Source organism: Betta splendens, chromosome 17, assembly GCF_900634795.4.
Source record: "Betta splendens chromosome 17, fBetSpl5.4, whole genome shotgun sequence".
Classification (NCBI taxonomy): Eukaryota; Metazoa; Chordata; class Actinopteri; order Anabantiformes; family Osphronemidae; genus Betta; species Betta splendens.
In genome coordinates this window covers 3,398,174-3,415,329 of record NC_040897.2, presented here as the reverse complement: position 1 = coordinate 3,415,329, position 17,156 = coordinate 3,398,174, and the positions used below count along the sequence as shown (strand labels likewise).

At 39.5% G+C, this 17,156-nt stretch overlaps 1 protein-coding gene across 1 annotated transcript; it reads left to right on the top strand.

The window, feature by feature from the left end:
* Nucleotides 1-8,571: 8,571 nt before the first annotated feature.
* LOC114845167 (homeobox protein engrailed-2b-like) lies at nucleotides 8,572-13,311 on the top strand. Its single transcript, XM_029133032.2, has 2 exons — nucleotides 8,572-9,339; nucleotides 10,978-13,311. Exons 1-2 carry the CDS (start codon nucleotides 8,883-8,885, stop codon nucleotides 11,289-11,291), a joined length of 771 nt encoding a protein of 256 aa, XP_028988865.1. The 5' UTR covers nucleotides 8,572-8,882; the 3' UTR covers nucleotides 11,292-13,311.
* Nucleotides 13,312-17,156: the final 3,845 nt, after the last annotated feature.

Sequence of the window (17,156 nt, the reverse complement as noted above, 5' to 3'; positions counted from 1 at the left end):
CGTCTTGGAATGGAACATCCTGAAACTCTTGAGTGGGGGTTTGCTCATGTGTTATTACTCCTATATTGGATAGTTGTATTATTTCCTACATTTTTAAAGTATTTGTTTGCGTAAAGTTTTTCAAGGCAAATGTTTGATCCAATGCACAAAACAACAGCGGTTTAGTATCGAGAATATAAATAAAGCGTAAATACCCCCCCCCCCCCGTGATTTTGGAAGTTGTTGAACTGGCTACATACTGTGTAGTCACACTAGTACTGGTGGATATATCTACAAAATTAATTATCAGATTATTATATTTAGCATTTTGCCATAAAGTTTATTTTGTTAACCTTCATAGTGAAAAATAAATATCCAATTATGCCTGTGGGTTCAAGACTTAGTAGTGAATATATACAGTATATATTCTGCCTTGACCCTGGACTGTATAAATAGAGCTGGGCACTTGTAAAGTATCATTCTATTGTTGGCTGTAGTAAAATGTGAAATGAGAAGTTACAATAGATCTTGAAATGGACTGAGTCGAAAATAATTTTTTTACCTTTCTTCAGTGGAAACTATAAAAAATAGCAAGATGTCTTCAATTCGTGGCACATGTTATTACGCTGCTGTGAGGTCATGATTTGTGCAACTTTCTCAACATGCATGTTAATGTTAATGTATTTGTTAAATCAAATCTTTAATGTGATAATTTGATCAGTTTATATTAATTTATTTTTGCTGCTTAGTGATGTAATTGTCTATAATAATGGGGTTAGTGATGCAAAAAGAAAATCTTGACATATGTTATTGTTGTCACTCATTTTAGTGCTTAGGTGAATTTCTGCAGTAGGTTTAGAAAAAAAACTTCACTTACTTGCTTTTGTGTAGTGTTGTGTAGTCTAGGGCCTAGGCTGAATTAACCCATGAGAAGTAGTTTACTTCATATACTTCACTTTAATTGCTTAATCGCCAGCTATGTGACATGCTTCTTTGTGTGTTTAGATGCAGTGGTTGTTACTACCTTATTTGTGCTCATTGACACTTTGTTAGTCAGGTTTATGTTGCTGTTGTGTCACTCTGTTCTCCTCTGTGAAGATAATTCTGAGTCATGAGTCATGAGACTGATGCCATTGTATTTGGTGTATAAAATGCTGTTATTTGATATGAGATTGGTTTCTGTGTGATGTGTACTTCTCAATCCACAGGTTTGCCGGGAAAATGCTGACCACTTTTCCATTCCATTTTCTTTGCGTGAATTTATAAAGCTGAATTAAAGATACTCACATTCTTCTTTTAATCTTTGCACCATACATAAATGCTGTGTCCACCAGGTAAATTATGTAACATCCTTATTGTGTGGCATTTTAAGTCAATGTTACAATAGTTTAATTAGTAATATTTAGATTAGCCATTTATGATTTAATGTAGCTTGCAATAATTAGATGTGTGCGTATGTTGTACTGTTTTCATATAGTGCTCGATAGTAATACAACCACTCATCGGGTGATAACATTTGATTTGTTACGACATAATCTGGACCACGTATTAAGTCTTAATAATCATATTCGTTGTGTTATTTAATCATTTTAATGTCTCTGTTGATTTGCGTGCCAAAGTGATTGTTACATGTACATACTATTCTGGTGTGATGGAACTTTGAGTTTGATGAAAAGAAAAAAGTTTAGTTATTTCCAAATTTAGGATTAGTCCCAATTAAATAGTTTGATACTACAAGCAGAGAGGCTGAACTCTCCAGCCACTGGTTGAACTCATTCCTCCCCCCTGAAGTCACCACTGCCCCTTGGGTATTTAACCAGTAAAACCTTAGTTACAATTCAGATCTTTTCTATCTTCAAACTTGTTTTACTCTTCTTTTTGCGTCACATTATTTCTATTTATTCTGCTTTGCTCTTAAATTTTGTAAACTTACGTTAAACTCAGGTATACGAACGAGAAGCGATTTCATTACTTTACATCAAGAAACCCTATCGAAACTGAAACTGAAGTATAATCAACAGTCCTTATTTTACTCACTATGTTTGATTGAATTAGTTAAATTTGATTTCAGACAGTTTTCCTTTTTTGGCTGATTTAAGTAGTGCTGCTCACTGAAGCACCAAGGACTCTGACAATTCAACTAAAGCTGGCCGACTGAACCCACGCTGACCCCAGACCATCATCACCTGTGAGACGACCAGTCCTGGTTCAGAGCCTGTCGCGCCTGGACCAAGGCGGCACTTCTTGCTCATCCGAACCGGTAAGGGGAGACATAAGAGAATTCTGGTGTTTGTATTAGTTTTTATTAGTTATCCTTAGGCTTTTATAAGTTAGAAACAAATACTCTTTCCCTTGATCAAATCCATCACACACACTTAGCTATTGACTGTCCTTCATCTTTTTATTCATTTGTTCATCCATTGCTGACTGCTGTGTTTCTCTATGTTTCTAGGTTCGTTATTTGTCATTATCTAACCGGCATATAAAGTTGATTGTATGACAGATTGTGATTTATTGTATTGTCATTCATCAACATTTTGTTTTCTATTCATAATCATTTCATATTCTGATCATTTCATGCTTATTGTTGGCTCATTTCTTGTTTTGTTTATCTGAATATTTTCATATTATATCATTCATATATCCAGTAGTGTTGTTTGATTGTGTGTAGTGTGATTAATAAAACCTTAAAAGGAATCTGGTTTTGTGTGCATTGTTCTTCAGATTCAGACAGATGTGACTGAACTGCGACAAGAATTCACAAGATTAGACACTGATTTGGTTCTATCAAGGAAAAATTGTTATTGTTATTAATCATAATCATTAAGCTCATTGAATTGGATTCTAGTGTTCTACTAGATTAATTAAAGCATGGTCTTGCTATAACAGACCTGGTGCCCCTATTTTAAATAATATTAATGCTTGGTATTGATATTAAATTATTAATTTGAATCTGCTACAATAGTGATAAGCAAATTAAAGCTGTTCTGTGGAAACAATTTTAAAATAAAACTAAATAAAACTCAATAAAAGTTAACAAAATGACAAACAGGCCAGGGTTTGATAGTCAGTCTGCTCTGATGCAGTTCTCACATACAGCCAGCAGATGTCGGTGTTTGGACTGTGTCAAATAGTGTCAGGCAATGTGTCAATTTCAGCCCAACTGTGTCAAAGTTGCTCAGTGCTTCACACACAAAGTTTTCATTATGACTAATCCCATCAGTACTCTTTGATATTTCAATATGTTTACATCCCGTCTGTCCGCTATTTAGTCCCAAGGCAACTACTTCACATTCTGTAATCTTCTCTGTTCCTGTTTGTCGGCCCTGGTCTCAGTAGCATTCACAGTTACCTTGAGTGCTTGTTACCTGCACCCTGAGCCCTTTTTTTCCAGGTAACTGGTGTTCTGTATAGCATAGATTCTGTCTTGTAACCTCGAGTTCTGTATTTCTGTAATATTATATATTTTCAATCCTGAACAGGGACCTTAGCAAACTGAGATCAAATGAGTTAGTTCATCCGTTGTTACAAAATTAAATTATATGGTTTACAGCAGAGCACAAAACTTGCTCTTTGCTACTTTCTGTTGTCATAAAAAGATGTCTTACCTGTTGTAATTATGGGTACAGTAGGGTGTATGTTCGATTTCCGGTCAGAGCAAAATACCAGTGTGGGCCCTTAGGTAAGGCTCTTAATGCTATCTGCCGACCTTGTTATGCTAATGAGAGTTACACACTGGCTTGGACGTCACCCAGGTCAACAATGTCCATCTGAGGTAGAGGCAGAGGTTTGCATCAGGTGTTGGCGAACCAGGCCAACCTGATGTGAAGTGGGCTACTGGAATAAGAATAAGACATTCATGGATAAGAGATGAGAACAGAAGAACTATTGGATAATATATATAACTATAATCTCATTGATCACATAACATCAATGAGATTAGACCTGAGAAACCTTCCTGAACAACATCCAGTAGCCATCACACATTATCCAGGATGAAACAACTAAGCTTCATGAATACATCAGGAACTGATGTGCTTAGTGAATACCTCAGGCAAAAAACAGAGGAGGGAGAGGAGGAACCCTCATGGAAGGAAAAAACCCCTGCATGGTAATTACCACCAGAAGAAGTGGCTATTATAAGTGGATATTGAGAAATCCTATCACTGGCTGGACAAAGCTGGACTTCAAGACAGCATGGATGAGAATGACAAAGCTAAGATCATGTTGGACTTCCAAATACAGACTAGCAAACTGGTAATGGCCAACCATGGTGTGGTGATATGAACACTAGGGTCTGTAACTTCCAAGCTGGGAGAGTGCCTTCAACAGATCCCAGGAACAACATCTGAGACCTCTGTCCAGAATAGTGCAGTCTTAGGAACAGCTAAGATACTGTGCAGAACCCTCAAGCTCCCAGGCCTCTGGTAGAGGACCCGAGCTTGTAGGAATAAAACCGCTCCAAAGAAGGGGCGAGTGGGCAATTATTTAAAAGGCTCTGATTGGTTGAGATGCATATGTCAGACCAGTACAGATCAACAGCCTGCTTCTCCTGTGACCAGTTCAGTTTGGTGTTGGCCACTGTGCTGCAGCTCAGTTTCAGGGCCCTTGTTTTTTTGATGTGGTACCATGTTGAACTTCCAGTGACCAGTATGAGAGAGTAAGAGCAATAACACCAAAAGTTAACCTACCTGTTTCCCATTCACACCTGCGATCTGAAGCTGTGTTGAGTTATTTTGAGGGAATAGCAAATGTTCACTAAACTCCTCCAAAACTATTTTTAACAATTTAACTAAGGATTTGATATTTACTGTAGTAATAAACTAAGAAGTATTTGGTAAAACTATGAATGAGCAAATGGTTTCATCCAAGGTCAAAGTTTGGTTATTGATCTCAGTTTACTGCAGGAAAGTTTAGTATTGAATTATTCAAAAACTATACAGTAAATGATATACTGTGATGTGACTAATTCAAGGAACAGGATTTATTTAATGCCACATTGTAAAATAAAGACCAATTGTATTTTATTATGTCAATATTTCTAAACACAGTAAATTCCATCATTTTCTAAATTTTCAAATTTGCTATATGTTTCCATCAAGTCATTATTTGCTGACAAATGCACCGAGAACATACTCAACTTCAACATACTGTTGAACATACAACGTTGCTTTTAACCTAACACAAATAATTATTCAGTAAATATTCCAGTTGATGAGTCAAAAATACTGTAGTGCCTATACTTAAAGTCAATAGTGTCCGCTAGATGTTTAAAGCAGTTGTCAAGGTGATATTTGCTGATCCAAATGTCTTGTTTGGTGTGTCAATGTGTCAAGGCTTTATAAGGATCCAAATCACTGCTCAGAATGTTAGTTGAGCAGGGAACCCAGCATCACCATTGATGGAGAGTAAATAGATTCATACATGTGTCAAAGAGAGAAATAAAATGGACCAAACTATAAAGAGGAAAGTCAGCGAGAAAGTTTAGTTTCTATAAGTTCTGAAAGAGAGAAAAACTGGGCGAGTGAGCAACAAGAGGATCAGATCACTCTAAAAATCTTTTAATTGACATGATAAACATAGACCATGTAGTAAGAAAACACAATTTTCTTAACAAACACATCAAATCTAGAAAAACACAATACACACTTTTGACAAAATAACCTCACGTTACCTTTGTGGTTGCAAATGCATGTTTTTTTTTCATGATTTTTTCTTTTTTAAGAAATTAAAGGGTTTATGGAATATATCTTCTAGGTTCTGAGGTTTTCATATCTCATAATTGATGTGGTGGTTTTATAATCCGCCTGGACGCCTGCCTTTAATACCAATACGCTATCTAGTGGACTCAGACGTATATTACACAAGCAGCTCCTATAAGTGTAAAATTACATAATTCATTAAACTGATAGTCATTAAAGTTTTGCAACAAAGAGACTAAATATTACATAAAAAATTATGTAAACAATGTCTTAACTACATGTTAATATATTGACAATGTTTCCTCAGCTCCATTACATATTTTCATACATAACTTATTCACTTTTCATTTTTTTACTTCAACACATAATTGTGAAAGGTCCACTTCCATGTTAGCTCTTCATGCTGCTATTTGCCATCTCTAGCTAAGAACCCTTTGGTGAAGCTGTTGCCACTTTGTCACGTTCATGTTTTCATCCTTAAGATGACACAAGTAAGAAGGGTTAGGGGTTAGGTGAACCAAGAAGTAGTGGTAAAGATGGGTAATGCAGTCCCTGGTTATAAGCTCCATTTCAGTGTTCCTCTTTGCAGTTATCCTCACACACAGAGCTTAAAAGTTAGCCAAACAGATGAGTTTCACTCTTTTTTAATCCTCTGATATTGTTAAATAAGCACTCTTCATATATATATATAAAAAAAAAACTCCCTTCTCACCCCACGCGGGTGGTCTCATCCACTTTCCAAGCTCGGGTCCTCTACCAGAGGCCAGGAAGCTTGAGGGTTCTGCGCAGTATCCTTGCTGTTCCTAGGACTGCACTTTTCTGGACTGAGATGTCGGATGTTATTCCAGGGATCTGTTGTAGCCACTCCTCCAGTTTGGGGGTCACTGCCCCCAGTGCTCCAATCACCACAGGCACCACTGTGGCCTTCACCTTCCAAGCCTTCTCCAGTTCTTCTCTGAGCCCTTGGTATTTCTCTAGTTTCTCATGTTCCTTTTTCCTGATGTTGCCATCGCTTGGTATTGCCACATCCACCACTACGGCTTTCCTCTGCTCTTTGTCCACCACCACAATGTCTGGTTGGTTCGCCATTACCATTCTGTCTGTCTGTATCTGGAAGTCCCACAGGATCTTGGCTCGCTCGTTCTCTACCACCTTGGGAGGTGTTTCCCACTTTGACCTTGGGGTTTCCAGTCCATACTCTGCGCAGATGTTCCTGTATACTATGCCAGCCACTTGGTTATGGCGTTCCATGTATGCTTTCCCTGCCAGCATCTTACACCCTGCAGTTATGTGCTGGACCGTCTCAGGGGCCTCTTTGCACAGTCTACACCTTGGGTCTTGTCTGGTGTGGTAGATCTGGGCCTCTATGGCTCTGGTGCTCAGGGCCTGCTCCTGTGCAGGCCAGGATGAGTGCCTCTGTGCTGTCCTTCAGCCCAGCCCTTTCAAGCCATTGGTAGGATTTGTTGAGATCAGCCACTTCAGTTATGTTCCGGTGGTACATCCCGTGCAAGGGCTTGTCCTCCCATGATGGTCCCTCTTCCAGCATCTCATCCTCTGTTCTCCACTGCCTGAGACATTCACTCAGCACGTCATCTGTCGGGGCCTTATCCTTGATGTACTTATGGATCTTGGATGTTTCATCCTGGATAGTGGCTCTCACGCTCACTAGTCCTCGGCCTCCTTCCTTGCGGCTAGCGTACAGTCTCAGGGTGCTGGATTTGGGGTGGAACCCTCCATGCATGGTGAGGAGCTTTCGTGTCTTAACATCTGTGGTCTGTATCTCTTCCTTTGGCCACCTTATTATTCCCGCAGGGTATCTGATCACTGGCAGAGCGTAGCTGTTTATTGCCCGGGATTTGTTCTTGCCATTGAGCTGGCTTCTTAGGACTTGCCTTACTCGTTGGAGGTATTTGGCTGTTGCCGCATTCCTTGTTGCCTGTTCAAGGTTGCCGTTTGCCTGTGGGATTCCAAGGTACTTGTAACTGTTCTCAATGTCTGCTATTGTTCCTTCTGGGAGTGAGACCCCTTCTGTGTGGATTACCTTGCCTCTCTTTGTCACCATCCTCCCACATTTCTCGAGCCCGAATGACATCCCGATGTCCGAGCTGTAGATCCTGGTGGTGTGGATCAGTGAGTCGATGTCTCGCTCACTCTTGGCGTACAGCTTGATGTCATCCATGTAGAGGAGGTGACTTATGGTGGCCCCGTTCCGGAGTCAGAACAGCAGTGGGGACAGTGCATCTCCTTGGTATATGGTATATATATATATATATATATATATATATATATATATATATATATATATATATATATATATATATATATATATATATATATATATATATACTTATCCTCCTGAAATCTAAAACATATAAACACCTCTTACAAACACTAGGAAAACGTCTGGAAAATGAAAGATTCATAACCAGGTAGAGAATATTTATTGTAATATTTTATATTTTAAACAGCCGTATGGTCTTCTCACTCAGCTCTTGCGTGTCAATGTGCCAAGCGTGTAAGTGGGAATGACGCCTTAATAGGTCAGTTTACATTTTTAGGCATTTTCAAGTTTTGTTAGTTATTTAGTAAATATGCAGTGGATTTCTTTTTTTCAAATGTCATGTTTTTTACAAAGACTCTTCCTCCACCTATTTATTTCAGCAGAATATTTCCTCCGTAACGTAAACGCATCATTAACTGAAATTGATTGGATTAACCTGTTCCTCCTCTCCGGTGGTCACGTGACATCAACTCTTCAGCAGTATTGGTTCGAGGCACGTGTCTGAGTAACCTCTAGCACAACGTCATCGCACAGCCTTACAGCCAATCAGATACTGGAACCAAAATCCGTAGTAAAAGTATGTGAGTGGTGCCCAGTCTGGCCAGTTTAGTGCAGCTGCGAGCATCGGAAATTGTGTATAGAGCCGTAAAAATTATACACACTGCTGGGTGTCTTACATTGTTATTGACTTAATTATACATAAATAATGCCACAATAATGTGTAGGCCTTTATCAGCAAGAGAAGCATGCGTTTGCTTTATCAGAATCACAAGGAAAAAACAACAATAATTTTGCCTAAAAGATTATTTTCTTTTTTCTTGGGGCTTTTGCATTTTATTGTGAGTATATACGTGAACAGGGCGATACAGACAGTTGGAACCTCTGATTTCTAGACGGCGGAAACCACAGCCTCCATCCTCATGGAAGAAAAACAGCCCCCAGAGGAGTCCAGAGGAGGCGGCAGGTCCAACCGGGTCAGTGGGCCTCTCCTCCAGCCACCTGGCAACCACCAGTCCCACAGGACCACCAACTTCTACATAGACAATATCTTAAGACCGGAGTTTGGTTGCAAGAGGAAGGACAAAACTTTTGTTCTGGAGGGAGAAGATGTGGGAAATATCACAGGACGACAGCGGCTAATGGGGAGGAAGGCTTCCAGAACTGAGAGCCAGAAGCCCGATGGAGCAGGAATTAAGGAGAACACGGGGGCATCTGAGGACAGGAGCTCAAAGTTCAGGACCCCTTACCTTATAACCAGCGACGTGGCTGTGAAGGGCCGAAGAGGCGACGAGGACCGCTGCTCGGCTGCTGCCGCCAAGCCGATGCTGTGGCCGGCCTGGGTTTATTGTACCCGCTACTCGGACCGTCCGTCCGCAGGTTGGTGGGAAAATAACCTAAACTGCTCCCTCAATTTTCGTTATTACCAAAGTACAACCTAAAAGATTCGTTTTAAATCATTGTAAAAAGTCGGAAAACCTCCCAACACTGACTGTAAAGAGTAAAACACTGGTAACAAGGTAAATCCAACTATTACCCGCTTTTTGTAAATAGGTCAATTGATTTACCTTTAACTAATATTTTCATATTTTTTATGCTTTCAGTATTTTAAAATGTGATACTAAAATGGTAGATTAATATTATCACATATTTTACATAAAGCAAATCCAAAATACGAACAGATTTCAATGTGTTCGGAAGGAATAGGATTTAAATTTTGGGTTTATGATAAATTCGACAAGATGATGCAGATATGGGAAAACTGTGTTCTTGAAATTGTGAATCCAATTAAAATAAATAAATAAAAATATAGAAAAATGTAATAAAACGTAGTTTAGCTCAATTCTTCTTTGTTAATAAACCATTTGCATATTTTTTGACAATGGCTTTTGGGGGTGGGGGTGTGGAGCAAAAGTGAGGCCTGTGTGTCTCAGTATATGGATTTGATGTGAAATAGTCGGAAAATTTAATTTAACGCTGCATTTCCCACAAGATCAAAGAGTTTTTAAAGTCTCGTTTTAGGGTTTAAAATCTTTACAAGTGGATCAATCTTAAAGTAAATCACCGAGTAGATTTTTGCTGCAGTAACATTTGACTCTATGCTCGGTTGCTTTATATTATTTAGCATCTTATTATTAGATTACACATCCCGGTTTGTTCATTTCTGTCACGTTCCTCTGCTGCTGGCTGTTTTTTGTTTTGTTGCTGCATGCTGCACTTGGACTTTTCCTTTGTCATGGTTCAAACAACTTTCTGCTCTTAAATAATGTTGCGACAGAGCAGCGCAGAAAAACGATAAGAAATTTGCTCTTTATCAAGTGAACGATTGAAATTAGTCAGGATCCAGTCAAAATGTCGTTTTGATGTTGTGTAGAGACATTAAAAAGTTTCAGAGTTTCCCACCGAGTCTATGGAAACGACCACAAAGGGCCTAGAAGTCAGGGAGGCTGCAAACAAACGTCAACTTGGTCCAACACAGTCTGACCCCATTCTAATAGATTTTATACTGTGTAAAAAACGAACAGTTGTCGAAACAGACGCAGTTTTTACTTTAGTTGTTCTATATAAAACTAAATGGACAATAAGATTAATTTGAGCCTGCCAGGATTTTCCCATAGATCCATTTTTGCCTTTTGAATTAATGAATATATAAACATAAAATAAACTGAAATACAAACTGAAAGGGTCACGGGCGTTTCACAATTTTCTTATAGAAATTTGAATCTCGAACAAAATGTGAACGTGGCCCCATCACCCCCATCATGTCTGAACCCCACCCCCACCTGCACCTCCTCTCCACCCTAAAGTTGACTAAGCCCATATATAGACTGGGTTTCACAATAGAACCTCCATAAAACCTACTTGTAAACAACAAACACATCCGGGGTTTACGAAATATTCTCATCATAATATCCAAAAGTGGTCTGATCTCCTGCTGTGTATTGGACATGGCCCATGAGCGGTCTTTACAGGCTACTATAAAGTACTGGGCCTAATAAATGTTCTGTTGGTCTTTAGGTCCCAGATCCCGCAAACCCAAAACAAGCGCGAGCCCGAGTAAGGAGGACAAGCGTCCCCGCACTGCGTTCACCGCGGAGCAGCTCCACCGCCTGAAGACGGAGTTCCAGACCAACCGCTACCTCACCGAGCAGCGGAGGCAGAGCCTGGCGCGCGACCTCGGCCTCAACGAGTCTCAGATCAAGATCTGGTTTCAGAACAAACGGGCCAAGATCAAGAAAAACTCCGGGAGTAAGAACTCTCTGGCTCAGCAGCTGATGGCTCAGGGACTGTACAACCACGCCACGGCCAAGGACGGCGACGACAGCGACTAGAGGGGAGCAGGCAATAACTGTGAGCACCAGCATCCACAACGTTTGTCACGTTTGGCTTTTTATTGTGGTAATCTACATGTGCTGCAGGCCACACGTCCTCAGGGCTGCAATAAAAACGCCACGTTCAATCGGGTGGAGTCATTTTCTAGCCCGTAGACAGGTTTTAGAACCAGCTAGGCTGTTTGTTGTTTGTGTCTTATCTATTTGTTAAATCATTATTGTCCTCATAATTCCGATGGAAATGAATAATAATAATGAATTGGGAATTAGAACATAATGAGTGGTCGCCATAAATAGGTTCAGTTATGTCCTTGTGTCTGTGTCATCTTTTTGAATATGATTATGTTTGTGTCCACATCCAAAGATGTTTTCTGCTGCGTTCTATAGGCTGCCAGTTAAAATGCTTAGTCTACTTTAATGATAACTTTAAATTTAGATTTAGTTAATGGGCCGTTTATTTCTAATGTTGTCACTTTAAGAGTTAATCTCCACAAATAAAGTCAAGCTTTTTAAAATATCCGTTGTGTTCAAAAGTCTGAACTCGTCTCAACCCCTCCAACAATCTGCTGACTCTGAACGACACCAGTGTCAGACAGAGAGCATTAAGTGGGATCAGAAGCTGGTTTAACACTTCTCTCTCTCCTCTAGAAGCCTGTTTTCTGTTCGTGTGCCACATTTCTGCTAAATCGTATTTTTGTGGACTCTGTTTTTTTCTGGTGTTCAGTTACACAGCGGATGTTAAATCTTCTTCATGTTTCACAGATAGCTGTTTATTTATGTTACAAATGTAATTGTGGCATCAGAACCTTTACAGATAAGAGACAAACATATATTTGTATTTTTCCTGAGTTGAGTTCTGCCGCATATCCATTATGTGCCTATAGATTATAGCCTATAAAAATGGCATGATGAATAATGAATTGCCGTTGATTTAGGAGAATCCCATTCTTAACGTAATGACTATGATTATTCTCCATAAAATACTGATGGTCTTCGCAACAGAGGCATACAATTTCATCCCTACATGCTATCATTCATTGACATTTAGGAGTTTGTGATTTCCTATATATTTTTAAATAAAGTTTGAATTTGCATTTGGATATTTTGAAAATTAAAGCCATTTTATTGTAATTGTTGGATTTTGAAGGACACGTTCAAGAAAAGTTTAGGAATCTGCGAGTTACAATAAACACATCTGTCTTATAAATGCAAACGAAACGCAAATACATTTATGAGCTAAATATGAAGCCATTCAGAAGCAGCTACTTCACAGAAGCCTTAAACTGATTTTTTTGTCAATGGATAAGCAGCTGAAGACTGACTTTTCTCAGTTCTGGACATGTACTATACTACATAAGTAATGTTTTTTTTTTTTTTTTACAAGTTCTCTTGAATGTGTATTATTCTTGATTAATAAAGTATTTATGTCCAAACAGATCAAAGGTTATTACTGATGTGAGATATTTAAAGGAATTCATCATTTTCAAACTCTATTATTCTTTTCCCGGGGGATTTTTTTATCCTTATGATTCATACTGTTCATTATTTTTTTTACAAAGGACTAGTTTAACTTGATAAAGTCTAAAAATGGCAACTTTGTGAATGACAAGCCAAGCAATAATCACTGCAGCTTTATTAAATGATTTATTTTATTCTTTGAGGCTTTGTATGTGGCTGATCCAGCAGCCAAACGAATCAAGTCCATCACAACGTCACATGTCACTTCAAGTTATTTTACCTGAATATTTAACTAAGGGGGCAAAACAGTGGAATTAAATGAAATTGAGAATAAGGAAAAAATATGGAAAGAGATCCATAAGAAAACATCAAGAGTTGTCTGGTCTCATCCTGGCAGCTGCAGCAATGAATGGCTGCAGGAGCTCATCTGCATTTCTTTTCATGTGAAATGCCCACTGAACACTGGGTGAGGATGGAAACAAGCAGTGGGCTGGGTCTGTGTGGCTGTGGGTGTGAGGCTGGCACCCAAAGGTGTTTTCAGTTAAAAATGAATGGCTTCACACCATGCAAAAACATCATTTCACAAAATTAGAAAAAAAATTCAATTAGATGTTTCATTATGTCTTCATTTTATCTTATTTTGGTAATTTTATCTTATGTTATCTTTTGTAATCTTGAAATTATTTATAATCATTTTGCAAATTTTAACTATGCAATGAAAAAAAACTCATTACAGTCACTGAGACCTGGGCTCAGACCAGTGACCCCTGACCTCATTGGTGCATTAAGCCTGTGCTTGTTGGATCCATAGTAAGTCATTCACGATGGTGAGACATGGCTGACGTTCAAATGTATTTAGATTCATTTTACAGCCTCTCAAAATAATGAAATTTTCCTGACGTTGGAAAGTAAATATGACTCCTTGTTCCACAGTTATACGTCTGCTTTTGATTCCCTCGTTGGCCACATCTGTCATGCACTTTCTCAAATTAAAGGTCCATACTTAGGAGTATCCTAATGTTTTTAAATAATAATAAGAACTATAACTATATATATATATTAAAAGCCACAACAAAAATATATATAAATATATTTAAGTAAATGTTTACATCCTGAGTTCATTCATTCTTGTCACATACTTAACCTACATTAAAGTGACCTCCATATCACAAAATGCTGCTGCCCCCTGCATCCTCATCAAACAAAAGATGCCCCACCCAATCCTACTTCTCCCTGCTGAGTAATTTAGCCATAGCTCTCTAAACGCTTCCCAGTCAAACTGAGAATGTGGATTGAGGGGATGGGGGCATTGTGGTGGAAATATAATTACACTCACTAAAAGCTGGGGAAGGTGGAGAATGGGAGATGACATCAGACCAATTTCACACTGAGACCTGGATGACCATGCCAAGCCTGGGCCTCCGCGTGCTACAGTGATCAAAGCGCGCTGCCGCCGCTCAAAGTGCCTGAGGAGGGAGACTTAACTATGCTAATCTCCAGGACAAATATATTTTAATCTTGTTAGAATACAAGTTAATGCTGCAGCTCAGTAACCAAACTTTAGAGTACAAAAGTTATAAGATCATAAAATAATTTATCTTGCAGGGTTTGAACTAAATAATTGAAACTTAAGCCTCAGAAAAACAACCAGTCATCAAAGAGTGTCACAACCCTCTGATGTCAGTACAATCAGAGCCTAGTTTATGATACACATGGAACATGTTGTGTCTCAGTGATGAATTTAATAAAACAATGCGGAAAACAGCTTCCATCCCTCCACATGTTTTGAATCAGTCAATGTTTTACTTTTTTAATGCACTACAAAACCAGGATGGGTCATGAATCACAATACAATCACGAAACGATAAAAACATAGTCAGACCTGTATTATATTGTGCATCTCCTTGTCTTCTTCTTCCTTGAGATTGTTGTTGGTTTTCAAGTTCTTCTCTTAGAGATCAAACATTCTAGCTCATCTTACTTTGGTTTTGTTGTATCTCTGAGTCCACCCTAAACGAGCTTAACAGAAACCCTGGATGACCAGAGAAGTGTGGAGTCTGCTGCAGGAGAGAAAACATGTGCTCAGATGTGATGTGACTACAGAACCAACCTGACCAAAGGCATCTTATCGGACAAAGGTTGGGTAAAGACCAGCTGAGTAACAATAAATTACCAATGACAGAGCTGACCTCACGGCCAGCAGCTGTAGCTCCTCCACTTTTTTAATTTGGGGTGGCTGCACTAAGCCGTCACCTGAGGGCCGCCCTTGCATCACTGTGGAGCATAGTGTACACCACAACTAACAACACTGAATCCAATAGAGACTGCTGTTACCGGTGGTGTCGCAGGATGCATGCTCTTTGTCATCTTCTTCAACCACTCCACTGTTCCTTCCTGCCTGGAGGACTCTGTTATACAGTAAGTCCATAATATTATAAGGTGCCACACCTCCCAGTACTTCCACATGGACTGACCTACAGACCTAACACCATCTTGATAAATGTTGAATGTTCAGAGAGAGTCTGAGAGTCATCATCCACTGCCAGACACACATGACCACAGTCCCTCTCGCCCCAATCTAATAATTTTAAACACAGATGACATGACTATGGTCAGGTCCTCACTGCGGGGGGTGAGTCTGCCTCCTGGGGCAATGGGGACAGCTACTTGATCTTCTACTACTACTACTACTACTACTACTACTACTACTACTACTACTACTACTACTCTTCCATCCAAGTCCAAACAAACACAATTGTAACACAATGTTAAAATTTAGCTAACAAAAACCAACATCTGTGATTCCTAAATAATAAACAACACTGACACTTCTCAGGTGGTGTAATCCATCCATTTTCCACACAACTTTATCTCATATGCGGGGTTGCGGGGGCGCTGGAGCCTATCCCAGCTGACTATGGGCGAGAGGCAGGGTACACCCTGGACGGGTCGCCAGACCATCGCAGGGCAACACAGAGACAACCAGTCACACACGCACTCACACCTACGGGCAATGGAGAGTAGATGATGACGGGCATTCAGGTTTTGGGTACAGATGACCTGAAACTCTAACATACTGTATGTGCTTGCACTTCCTCATATATAATGGGCTAATTTGTTCTTTAGGTTATTCTATGACCAATCTGTGTGAACTTTCGGCTCTACAGTCAAAACGTTGGCTTGTGTAGTGGTCAGCAGCAAGAAGGTCCTGGAGAGCTTCACAGAACCATATGAAAATTAGCATCTCTCTAAACTCCTGTTGCCACTCAATGCAGCTGATTTTCTCTGTTGCACAAAGCCTGTTGCAATGAGTGACACTGGGTTTGACCAGTGGCCCACCTCACATACCAATACATCCACAGTCACAGTTCTTCACTCAGTAGGTGACAAAAACAAGAAACACTTTTAGTCATTTAATCATTCCAAAGCCAAAATCCTTGTGATTAATAAAGCACTTGACTTAAATACTTGAACTCAGAACTAGCTTTGGCTTGGGACTGACTGGGGGACAGCAATGACTTGGACAGGAAAGCAGCAACAAGCAGCAAGTTAGTACTGGAAAACCCAGAATTACAATGCAACAGAACAGGAGTCAAGTTGTTCATTCTTACACCCAGGTGTCTCTGTGTGGCGCTTTCATGTGGGTTCTCTGGTCTCCTCCCTCAGTCCATATACAAGATTTGATAGTTTCACATTACATGTACTATATGTTGCTTGTGTTCTAAAGTAAATAACTAGTTGTTCTTTAAACTTTTGAGACTTTTGTTTCAGTTGATTCACTATTAGTATTATTCACTAGTGTGTTGAGGCATTAACTTTACTTGTCAGTCAGTGAATGGTGGGAAATGAGCATTTAATGGACGAGTGGCTTGTCTGTCACTCTTAGTAACCCTTGATCTGTCAGGGGTAGAAGCTGAGCTCTTGATGTCTGCAGAGCTACTACACAATGAGTGTGCACATGTCCTACTGTGACTCACCAAGGAACCCAAACCTACAGGGAGATGTCCAGATGCAGTGCTGCTTCTGAAGGACCAGACAGGGACAGCAAGGAAAGGCTCAAACATTACAATGGTGGAGAAATTAGACTGATTTCAAATTCAACTTATATTCCTTTTATGTTCTGTATGCACTTAAGTGGCTTGTGCTGGGATACAGTTTAAACACTTTGCTGGGTTGTTCATGGTTAGTCAGAACCTTCAGACAATCTGCATGGTTAAACAAAGAGTTTCACATGTTTCTTTTGCTGAACTTGATCCATCTTCTGAGGTTGGAGCTGAGGAATCAGACTAGTGATTCTACAGAAGGTTAGTCTAGCTAAGAACCTAATTCAGTGTTAATAGTGGTTATTTTGTTTAGTTGTTATAAAGATATTTTAATAGCTAGAAGCAGGTGACTGACACTGACCAA

Coding starts and splice junctions, on each gene's coding strand:
- LOC114845167 (XM_029133032.2), top strand. CDS start 8,883: ATGGAAGAAAAACAGCCCCCAGAGGAGTCCAGAGGAGGCGGCAGGTCC. Junction 9,340..10,977: donor CTCGGACCGTCCGTCCGCAG/GTTGGTGGGAAA, acceptor GTTGGTCTTTAG/GTCCCAGATCCCGCAAACCC.